We start from the raw sequence: 12,309 nt of genomic DNA on the forward strand, positions 1-12,309 counted from the left end.
ATTTTGTTTTCTCTTTCACTTGTTCTTTTATGTCCTTCTTTTTCCTACTTTTCCTCTTACCACCATATTTACTTGACTATAAGACAACCTTCCAATAATTTGATTCTATATACGGAAAATTTATAAATTTGTCTTATCAAATAATTCAACCTTAGAACTGTAGCAAATATACAGTTCAAACTGTTTATATTGCTCTGTACTTAAATTATTATTCTTCTGAATGTATTATATTCATTATAATCCATTTATGCTTCCCTGCAAATGCAATGAACTTATTCACACTACCCTTTCCCTTCTGCCTACTTTATAAGAGTTTAACTCAATGCAAGTTAGAATGTGTAATTAGCTGTCCATAATAAAAATATCTTTACCTTTGGTTATCAATCCCATGGGACCAATCCACTGATACTTTGGATCAATGATTCTCTGCATTAACAACTTTTTTGTCAAACATTTAAGAATCAAGTCTTTGGAATTAATAAGAACATAGACTGAAACTGAACCAGAAAAATATATAATTAGATACAAGAATATATACATTATATTCATTTTGATGACAGAGACAAGGACTGGCCCTATTGTCTAGTGGTGAAGAAATCAGTACTTTGGCAGGTGCCTAGATGCCAGCCTCATTACATTTTGGATATGAACAAAGAGGACTTTGATTTGTAATGCCAGTCTGGCACTCAATAGAGGCAAATTTCATTATTAAGAAAATAAGTAGCGTAATCATCTTGTGCTAGTAAATAAGAATTTTGGGGGATGAGAATGAAACAAATCTTCTAATTAATTAATAATAATTATGAAGTGTTAAAACAGTTACGAATGTTAGGAACATTTGTCAAGGTATAGTTAGCTTACCAGTTGACCCTTCTAATCCAAGTACTTCAACGGACGTTTTTGGAGCATCTGGAATAGATGCAACATCCCCAGTTTCAGAGAAGGCCTGATCGTCATACGTTTGTTGTGAATTTTCTCGCAGCGAATGTGCAACTCCTTCTTCTCCATGCAGAATCTTATCAAAAAAGTGAGGCCTTTTTGCTAGATCAGTATAAAAGAAATGCATGTGTTTCAAAACAGGAAATAAATTATTTAAATAATAATTTAATCAATTAAAAATAATTAAAAGTAGTTCTACTCTAAAATACTGAATGGTCTGTTACAGGGGTTTTCATCCTTTTTTAACAAGTGTACCCCTTCTCTCTCAAAGTTCCAGCTCATGTACACCACCTTTATTTTTTGTTCTTGTTTTTAAGGGGGCAAATCAAGGCCCCTGCAGTGAGGGAGGGAGTGGGGCTCGTGCTGTACAGCCAGGGCAGAGCATGGGATGGAGCTGCAAGCGGCTCATCTGAGGGGTGCGGGGAGGAGGGATGGCAGCTCCCACCAGTGCACACACCCCAGGAGAGCTGTGTGCCTATGGATCTGCGCAGAGGGTGAGGGCGGGCTTGCCCAGTGGTGGGGGAGGCAGTAGGGCAGGGACAGGGCACAGGACTGAGCTGTGTGGGGGGGAGCAACTCCTGCAGCTATGCGCACCCCTGGGAGGGCATGGGGACATGTGCCCCCAGATCTGCATGGGGGAAGGCAGACTGCAGCTGTGGGCTGGGGCTGGTGCCAGGCTGTTCCTGGCAGGGGCTGGGCTGGGCTGGGCTGCCCTGGGGGTGGGTGGTGGCAGCACTGAGAAGAGACTATTGGGAGGGGCTACAATGAATTTTGGGGTGGCTGCAGCTCCTCCTGTAGCCCCTCCCAGCACTGCCACTGCCTGCTGAGAGCACAGCATAGTCCCAGTCTCAGTCCCAGCCCGCAGTGGCATCCCGACCTGCCCCACGCAGATCTGGGGGCACACGCCCCCATGCTCTCTTGGGGTGCTCACAGAGGTGGAAACTGCCCCCTGCACAGCTCAGTCCTGCGCCTGCTCTGGCTGGGCAGCCCCACCACTGAGCCTCAATCCCGCCCTCTCCCCTCCAGCCCCTTCCCTCACAACACACTTACCAGCTGGACCTGGCTACTCTCCTGGCCACCTGTGTGCTGCGCTGCATCTGTGCACACGCATGCAGTATATATCAGCCGCATTAGTTCTGCGTACCCCCTAGAACCTTTTAAAGTACCCCTAGAGGTACGCATATCCCCAGTTGACAACCTCTGGTCTATTACATTGAAATAGTATAACTTTATTTTTACACTGTATCTCATTCAATTTTTTCCTTTACTATAAAACTAAAACTCAATTCACTCTAAAGCTGGAAGCCAGAAGGAAGGTAAGATGGATCAGTCAGGGGTGTATTTTTGCAAAACTAACTTAAGTAGTAACACATTACAGAAAGAAGTGTGTGGCAGTGCGTGTTTGGGTGCTTGACACTTTAAGGGCCTGAGCAGGCTGTGAGGCAGCCTGCAGATGACTGCAGAGCCAATCAGGTGGTAACATGACAACCAGGAGGCTGCCTGATTGGAGCAGGACTGAGCAACTGCAGTATAAGAGCAGGCACTGAGAAGCTGAGCCAGAAGTTGTTGCAGGGATGCTGATGATTTAACACCACCCAACTTGAGATCTGCTGCTCCCAGAACATCTGGAAGTCAAGGGTAGGAACTATGGGGATGGAGGAGGCTCCTTAGGACCCAGGGGGTCCCAAGCCCCAAGGAAAAGGCTATGGGCCTAGGGAGAGTGAGGCCAGCCTAGGAAGGGGCTTATAGTGTGTGGGCAAGCCCCTGATTAGAACTGACTGGGACTGAGGTCAGGGGCTCAGATGAGCCCAGTAAAGGGCTGCTAGGCATAAGATTTCTGGAGCTCTGGGCAAGCTAGATGGGAGTTAATGGCTTTATGGTGGAGCCCAAGGGGGAACCCCTGCTAAGTAGGGAGATCAGGTGCTCCTGAGACTCTCAACTGGTCAATGCAAGGGGGGCAGGGCCAACAGGGCAAAGGGCAGGCCAGGGCTGTGGCGAGCTACTGGCACCCTAACTGACCTAAAGGTGGGGTCTGAGCCTAGAAGAGGCTGAAGGTCCCCTCGATGGGGGAGACATCACTACTGAAAGAGGGTAGGGGTCAGCTACCATGCAGGCTGTTGATGAAGGAGGCTGCAGCTCAGCCTCTTAATGAGAGGCATCCTATAAGGGGGTCTGAGAGAGATGGGCCAGTGACTGGGTGCAGGCTATGAGATGGAGGCTACAATAGTGCCCAGGACAGAGAGCAGCCCAGGAAGGACATCTAGGAGCCTGGAGAGGTGAAGTCAGACCAGGGCAGGTAGGCCTGCAGTTGTTCCTGGGGAATGACTTAAAACTATACCCTGCTGGGGAGGATGGAGTGTTGGGGCTGCTGGTGGTGTGGCAGTCCTCAGGAAATGCCACACCAGTGCTTCTCTAGTGAAAGGTGAGTATGGGGCTCTGTAAAGCCTCAGTCCCTGCAGCCTTGTGGGTGACCCTGTGGAGGAGAAAGGCCAGGGGAGCACACCCTGAGAGAAGAGCAGCAGGCTTGGGCAACAACATGGAGGCCAGGAGGGCCCAAGGCCTGAAGCCTGAGAGTGAAGCTTGGGCAACAATGTGGGGCCAGAAGAAGTGATAGTGGATAGTTTGGACTACTGGCCTACTGCAGCCCAGCTATGGGGCTGGGGGAGTAATAGTGTAAGTGATCTTTGGATGCCATCTGCGAGGCATGGGGCATGGTAAAGGGTAGGTCAGAGCCATGTATAATGCCCTTAGCATCAAAGCTTTAAATGGGCAGCCTCCTGCATTTTTACATCCAGTTCAGATACATCAAGGTTTGGCAGGAAAATCAAGGCAGACTTCCCTAGACAGGTGGGCAGGCCAATAATGTTATTGGCCTTGGGATGGTCCCCTGCCACAAAGTGGTACATACAAATATTTGGAAAGCTGTTTGTTACAAGTATGTGACCTGAAGTTTGGCATTTATGGTGTGTATGATTTTTTAACTATAGGTGTTAGACCCTGACTCCATGTGGCACCCAACGACTAGGGAGACGACAGTCCAATTGCTCATGGGTCCTGTTACTCATTAGCCAGAGCAGGCAGGGAGCAAACACCAGCACACATGGCTCACAACAGCTTTATTCAAAATGGAGACAGCTTCAGGTGAGCTCCCTCACAGACACCCAGTCTACGAACACGGGGAGCAGCCCTGAACAATAGTTCTTTTCCACATTTATACATTTTGGTTCAGGTTCATTAACATTCATTCCACCTTCCTCCTTCCTCCTGTTCCACCCATTTCTCCTTCCATCTCAAGCTCCGCCTCTGTTTACTGTTTGCCTAATTAGCGTAGAATTGCCTATGCAGTTCCTTCATTTACATGCCTCTTTGCTAAGAGTGCATGCGTAAGGCCGTGAGCCTGGCTACTGTCAGTCAACTATTGGTTCTTTCTAGTTTTCTGCTGACTTCAGCAGCCTCTCCAAGGTCCGGCTTCTGTCTTATCTCCTAAAGATAGGTGGTTGGCATCCTGTTTCCTTTTGCCTAGTGATTTTATTTTATCCTGCATACTACTGCCTTTGTTAAAGAAACTACTTGCCTAAGCATCTGCAAGGTTATTTTAATATACCATTTTGCCTTGTGGTCAGCAGCTTTTTGCTGAGAGACAGGTTAAAGCCTTGTTCCAGCTGCAGATCCAGTGCTCCCCGATTAATTTGAATTATTGTCACCCTAACAATAGGAAACTGAATAAAAAGATGTCTTGGGGCCTAATTTAAAAAGGGGCATTTTAAAAGGTTTACTCTGCCAAAGCTGCTAATTCTTTTAGGAAAAAAAAAACCTAAACAAAATTTGACTGCCTTAAAAATGTGAGTATTTAAAGTATGAAGACTAAATAAATCCCTTTGCATGTGAAATACAGGGATTTATTTATTAGACAACAATATCTCAATATAACTTCAACTGCAGAACTGCTGTCAATTGGAATAATTTGTATATCTCTAAGCACAATACATTTTTTCAGTGACACTAAAACTCAGCTCTGCTAGTGAACAATACTGCTTTATTTAGCTGGTGCTTATCCTTCCTAAACAGGACAGTTAATAAAAGCTCTTGATTCAAAAGAATTCAGCTTTCCTTTTTATTTGTAATAAAATTAAGTCTATGGCACTGAAAATGAAGAAAAAAAATCTATTTATACAAGTTGATAGCTCTTCAAATATAGATATTGGAACATATAAAAGTGCACTGCAGATGCTGAGTAACCCTTTATCTGGTTTAAGCTCATGCCTCTGCAAAGACAGACTCACTCGGGGAAGGAAGAAGAAGAGGGAAGGCTCCTAGAAATACTATGCTTGTGCCTATCAGAATCAGTTCATCCCTTGACTGTGTCAAACTCATTGCTGTGGCTGCCTATGACTTGAGGATGCAAAGTGGCTCTAAGGCACCTTTTCACCTCTCTCAATCCTCCTAGTTTGTAATGCCTTACCATTTAGTACTTTCTATGAATTTCAAGAACATATAATTTAGGAAATTAATCACTAATTTCATTGGGAGGAGAATCAGTCATTTAACAAACCTAAGAGATCTCCCTAATTCACTATGCTGCAGTTTATTATTAACAATGCTACTGAATGTTCCTAAAATTTACAAACACCATTCTTTATTCGTCAAGCCTGTGGGTTACTAGAATTTTATTTCTTTTTGCAATGCTTTTCCTATCCCTGTACGTTTTTACCTGATTGAAACATGAATATACATTAGTATATCCTCCTTAAATTGAAGAACTCCACTGTGGATAAGCAATTCTACCCATTCAATGCCGGTTCCAAGCCTGGATAAAGGAGGGGGGGGGGTAGTGTTAGGAAGGGTATCCAGCTGCAAAAACCTCTGCAAATCATCATGATGTGGATCCAAGAAACAAACTTAGGTAGGACATACCCCATAGGCAATGCACAGGATCAACATCCAGATTCCATGGGAAATGGGCAAGGGATACCACACCAAGGACAGATACAGCCAAAGAAGCTAGTCCAAACAAAGGATTTGAGAGTTGCAGCACTCAATGTGGGGAGTATGACTCATTGCAACACTCAGTCTGGAGAAGTTTTGGAAAGGAGGAAAGTACATATTGCATGTGTGCAGGAAATAAAGTGAAAAGGAAACTAGGTGAGAGAGATTGGGGGAGGATTTAAACTCTTCTACAGTGGTATAGACAGAAAAAGAAACAGAGTCGGGATCAGCCTGTGCAAACAATTGAAGGACAGAGTTTTGGAAGTTGAAAGGAAGAATGACAGGGTCATGAGACTGAAACTGGACAATGAAGGCCAATTGATGAGCATGATGAGCAATGCATGTATGCCGCACAAGTAGGGAGTCCAGTAAAGGAGAAGAACTTCTGGGAAGAGGTGTATGAGGTGATGACATAATGGGTGCCGGACAATGAAGTAGTCATTATGGAGGGAGACCTCAATGGACACGGTGAGTGAAGTAGAGATGACTACGAGAGAATCTGTGGGGACATAGATTTGGAAATCTTAATCTAGAGTGGGGAAGGGTAGTAGACTTTATGATATCTTACAATCTCACAATTTCAAATACATGCTTCCAGAAATGAGAAGAACATCTAGACTACATGAAATCAGTGCTGAACAGGTGAGGGATCTCCTAGAACACCTGGATGTTTTCAAGTCTTCTGGGCCAGATAACTTGCATCTGAAAGCCCTGAAAGAACTGGCTGGGATTATGGCAACACTACTGGCAAAATTGTTTGAACAGTTGTGGAATTCAGGGGTGGTCCCAGATGACTGGAAGAGGGCCAACATGGTCCCTACCTTTAAGAAAGGGAAGAGGGATGACCCTGCAAACTACAGACTGACTACCTACAGTCTGACTTCATTCCTGGGAGAAAAATTTCAAAAAACTTGTTACGGAGGTCATTAATTACATGCTGGTAACTGATGGGGTATTAAGAAGCAACCAACATGGCTTTGTTGAGGGTAGATCATTCCTGACAAACCTGGTGTCCTTCTGTCACCAGATAACTAACCAACTGGACAAGGGACATGAGGCTGATATCATTTACTTAGAATCAAAGGCTTTAGTGAAGTCTGTTTCTCAACCAAACTGGAGGATACTGGGCTGGACCAGTCTACAGTGAGGTGGGTGAACAACTGGCTTAGAGGCTGATCCCAGAGAGTTGTAATCAATGGAATGGCCTCATCCTGGAGGGCTGTCTCCAGTGGTGTCCCCTAGGGATCTGTGCTTGGACCCATGCTCTTTAACAGATTAATGACTTGGACGAGGGGTGGAAAGCTCAATGATTAAGTTTGGGAATGATACTAAACTGTAGGGAAATGTGGACACATCATAGGATAGGGTAAAGATCCAGGATGACTTTGACAAACTGGTTTTATGGGTGGAACTGAATCGGATGAGGTTTGTCCCAGCCGCCTGCAGAGGGTTTGGGATTGAGAGTGTGGTCGGGGGTAGAGAGGTAAGAAAGGTTTATTGACTTAACAAAAACACAACTACGCATAGTAACAAGACAGACAATGAAAGACGATAATAATTCACGTTGGCAACTTATCGGCAGTCCCCTCTGATGCCCGATGTACGACAAGTTCCTTTTTCCACAGAGCTCAGCGAAGTCAGGTGTCCCCCATCAGCGCTGTCCGAGGGGTACCAGGAAAAACCCTGGTATTCAGTCCTTGGGCTCCTCGAGATCCACTGGCCCACTGAATCCAGGCCAACGGCTAATCTGTAGTTCTTTTCACAGAGTTGTATCTTCCTTCTAAATGATTTCCGGATGTGTCAGCCAATTTATAACTTCTGAGCTATGCTGATAACTTACAGCCATTCAGATTCTTTTTACTTCAACTGTCCTTAGACTGACCAATAGCAGTACAAGCCTTGCATTCTTCTGATAAGGTTAATTTTTACTATGCCACAGGGCCTACCATCACTTCTATAAGGCTTTGCTAAATTTATTAGGCCTTATTTCATACAAGGCTGCACTACATCTTAGACTTTAATTAGGCTCTTAGCAACAACATATTGCTTAATATCTAACCAAATTAATTGAAAAACACTTGGTCTAATCTTCATAGAGCCTTCAACAAGCACCTTTATCACACAGACATATTTTTCAGCTGTCACAAGGTTTAACAGGGAGAAATGTGCAGGGTTCTTCTGGGTGGGAAGAACCTTCACCATAACTACACAATGGGTGTTGGTCCACTGACTGGCACTGCATCTGAATGGGACCTGGGGATCATAATCAACTGGAAGATGAACATGAGTCAACAGTGCGATGAGGTTGCCAGAAGAGCAAGTAGAACTCTGGCATGTATCAGCCAATGTGTCACCAATAGATCCCGGGAGGTCCTCTTCCCTTTCCATTCAGCGTTGGTGAGGTCACAGCTGGAGTACTATTCATAGATTCATAGATGTTAGGGTCGGAAGGGACCTCAATAGATCATCAAGTCCGACCCCCTGCATAAGCAGGAAAGAGTGCTGGGTCTAGATGAACCCAGCTAGATACTCGTCTAACCTCCTCTTGAAGACCCCCAGGGTAGGGGAGAGCACCACCTCCCTTGGGAGCCCGTTCCAGACCTTGGCCACTCGAACTGTGAAGAAGTTCTTCCTAATGTCCAGTCTAAATCTGCTCTCTGCTAGCTTGTGGCCATTGTTTCTTGTAACCCCCGGGGGCGCCTTGGTGAATAAATACTCACCAATTCCCTTCTGTGCCCCCGTGATGAACTTATAGGCAGCCACAAGGTCGCCTCTCAACCTTCTCTTGTGGAGCCTGAAAAGGTCCAGTTTCTCTAGTCTCTCCTCGTAGGGCTTGGTCTGCAGGCCCTTGACCATACGAGTTGCCCTTCTCTGTACCCTCTCCAGGTTATCCGCATCCTTCCTGAAGTGTGGCGCCCAGAATTGCACGCAGTACTCCAACTGCGGTCTGACCAGCGCCCTATAGAGGGGAAGTATCACCTCCCTGGACCTATTCGTCATGCATCTGGTGATGCACGATAAAGTGCCATTGGCTTTTCTGATGGCTTCGTCACACTGCCGGCTCATGTTCATCTTGGAGTCCACTAGGATTCCAAGATCCCTTTCCACCTCTGTGCCACCCAGCAGGTCATTCCCTAGGCTGTAGGTGTGCTGGACATTTTTCCTCCCTAGGTGCAGCACTTTGCATTTCTATGTCCAGTTCTGGGCACCGCACTTCAAGAAGAATGTGGATAAGCTCAAGACGGTACAAAGAAGGGCCACCCGTATGATTGGGGGCATGGAGGATGGGTCCTATGAGGAGAGACTTTGGCAACTGGGCCTGTTCAGTCTGAGTAAGAGAAGGCCGACGGGTGATTTGATAGCTACCTACAAGTACATCGGGGTGAGCATCAAGATCTAGGGAAGCAACTCTTCAGGAAGGAACCTCAGGGGAAGACGAGGACCAATGGGTACAAGCTAATAGAGGGTAAATTCAGGCTAGACATGAGAAAAAAAAATTTCTCTGTAAGGGTCACCAGAACCTGGAACACACTCCCAGCTGAGGTGGTGGAGTCACCATTCTTGGAAGTGTTCAACATGAGGCTGGAAAAGCACTTTCTTGAGCTCGTCTGAGCCCAACAACTTCCTGCCCATGGCAGGGGCCCAAACTTGATGAATGTGCAGGTCCCTTCTGGTCCTTCGATTCTATGATATAATCGTGTAAAAGAATGGAGGTAGAGAAACTCAAGTGGATTATTTGCTAGTGAGGAAATGGGATTGGAAAGAGGTGAAAGACTGCATAGTGATCCCAGCAGAGGAAGTTACCATGTAACAGAATGGTAGTCATGGACACGAGGGTGAAAGGAATGAGGCATACTAAATATCAAGGAGTTAAGAAAATTAAGTGGTAGAGGCTGTGACAGGACAATGAAACAAGAGAGGCCTTCAGAAAAAGTGTTGAAAGAAGTACAGGTTGAAGAAATAGAATACCTTGAAAGTTGCTGGCAAGAGGCAGTGGATAAGGTCAGGAAAGTGGGAAAAGAAATGTTCAGAGCATCATCTGGAAAGATGCCCATCCAGAAGGAAATGTGGTGGTGAAATGAGGAGGTCCAGGAAGCAGTAAGGGAGAAAGAGAAATGGAAAGATACAGGGGACCCTCTGGACTTTGAAGCATACAAAGTGGAGAGGAAGAGTGCACAGAGAACTATTGCTAAGGCCAAAAACACTGCAATGGATAATTTGTACCAAAGGCTAAAAACAAGAGGGACAGAAGGAAGTGTACAGGATAGCTACAAGAAGAGAAAGATTGACAAGGGTAATACATGTGAGAATGATCAAAGACATTTCTGAGAGACTGTTGACGAACAAAGAATTGATTAAGGACAGCTGGAAGAACTAGTTTCAAGACCTGATGAGCAAAGGGAACCCCAACATTTTGTGAGCAAGTGCCACAGAAAACCAAGGCATGGTGATTGATATCAGCAGCATGGAGGTGAAAAGAGAAATGAACAAAATGAAGAATGGGAAAGCAACAGAACCTGATAATCGAGTAGGGGAAGTTTGGAAAATCTTGGGGGAAGAAGGAATCAATTTACTATGGAAGGTGTTTAAAGTGATATTTGCAACAGAGAAAATGCCAAATGAATGGGGAGGGAGTGTGTTGGTGCCAATATTCAAGAAGAAAGATGATGTCCAGGCTTGTGGCAACCATCGGGCAGTTTAATTGATGTCTCGCCCTCATATTTCTAAAGCATGGGAAAGAGTGGTGGAAAAGTGGTTAAGGACTGAAGTGGTCATTGAAGAAGACCAGTATGGATTCATGCCAGGGAAAGGTACCATGGATCTGGTTTTCCCAATAAGACAGATGATGGGGAAATATAGGGAAGGCTGTATATCCATTTTATTTTCATTGACCTGGAGAAAGCCTACAATCGTGTGCCCAGGGAGGAAATATAGGAGTGCCTGAGATCTAAGGAGGTGCCGGAGAGATATGTCAGTACCATCAAGGACATGTATTGGAAATGTACAATGAAAGTGAGGAGCAATTCAGGAAAGAAAGAGAGTTTTGAGGTAAAGGTGGGTATACATCAGGGTTCAACTTTGAGCCTATACCTGTTGCAGTCATGATGGATGGGTTTACTGAACAAAAGAGACCACCCTGGAATATTATGTTTGTGGAGATGGGGTCACTTGCAAGGAGAGTCTAGAGGAAGTGCTAGCTGGATTGAACCAATGGTGAGACATACTAGAGAGAAGAGGAATGAAGATTAGTCAATCCAAAACAGAATATATGCACTGTGACTTCTCTGAGGTACCTGATGTTGGAAATGTGATAATCAATGAAAAACATGTTTGTAAAGTTGACAAGTTCAAGTATCTGGGGTCAACCGTTCAGCAGAATGCAGAGTTAGATGAAGAGCTGAACCATTGAATAACAGCAGGGTGGACGAACTAGGAACTGGTGACAGGAGTATTATATGACAGGAAAGTATCATTGAAGCTGAAGGGGAAAGTCTACTAAACATGTACGTCCAGCACTATTGTATGGACCGAAGGCATGGCCCTGAAGAATGAATGTGATAGAGATGTGAACACTCTGATGGATGTGTGGATTGATGAAGATGGATCAGGCAAGGAATACTTACATCAGAGGATTGGTGAAGGTAGTAGAGGCAACTAAGAAATTTACAAGACAGAAGACTGGCATGGTATGGGCGTGTTCAAAAGAGTCCGGAAGAATAAATGGGAAAAGATGTTACCAGAATGGCATTGCCAGGGAGAAGGGGAAGAGAAAGAATGAAGATGAGATGGAGAGATGTAGTGGAGAGGGACATGAGAGAGGAGTTGGAAGAAGAAGATACATCTCACCAAAGCCAGTGGAGAGCCAGGATCCACAACAGTGACCCCATTTAGATGGGACAAGCAAGCGAAGACCCTCCTTTAAACTGAAGCACAAGTTTGTTTCTAAGTCTGGAATCTCTGTGCACCTTGCACCTTCATAAACTACCAGTGTGACTTGATTTGTTGCATAATTTTACATAGGAATTGGTAATTATTTTGCCTAATACTAGCATAACTTGCTCAGTGTTCTTCTTTTCTAGTGGATTTTCATACTCTCTAGCATCACTGCTTAAAGAGGTCCAAATCATCCTCACTGGTCCAAGTTATTGCTTAGAGGCATACAAACTGTGGAAGCAGCGGGTAGCCACCAAAGAGGAATATACCTACTTGGCTTGTATTTAGATATCCAACTCAAATTTTGGAACAAATCCAGGAAGTACCATGTTTTTCCTATATTGTTTCATCCTTTCCTCTAAGATTTGCAACCCATTACATCCCTTTAAATAGAGCTGTAACTAAATCAGAACAGTCTACTATTCCTGAGTCTGGTCTCGCTCACAATGG

At 44.9% G+C, this 12,309-nt stretch overlaps 2 protein-coding genes across 2 annotated transcripts in view; one reads left to right on the forward strand and one right to left on the reverse strand.

The window, feature by feature from the left end:
• The window catches only part of LOC109282636 (uncharacterized), a 37,297-nt gene that overhangs the window by 19,027 nt on the left and 5,961 nt on the right, over positions 1-12,309 (reverse strand). Inside the window, exons 2-3 of the mRNA XM_019485304.2 lie at positions 862-1,041; positions 372-497 (exon numbers count right to left, since the gene is read on the reverse strand). Coding sequence (XP_019340849.1) covers positions 372-497; positions 862-1,041 — 306 coding nt within the window. The remainder of the gene's footprint in view (positions 1-371; positions 498-861; positions 1,042-12,309) is intronic.
• Positions 1-12,309, forward strand: part of GLIPR2 (GLI pathogenesis related 2) — a 68,394-nt gene that overhangs the window by 2,276 nt on the left and 53,809 nt on the right. The window lies entirely within an intron of this gene.

The sequence above is a fragment of the Alligator mississippiensis genome, chromosome 5 (genome assembly GCF_030867095.1).
Source record: "Alligator mississippiensis isolate rAllMis1 chromosome 5, rAllMis1, whole genome shotgun sequence".
NCBI lineage: Eukaryota > Metazoa > Chordata > Crocodylia > Alligatoridae > Alligator > Alligator mississippiensis.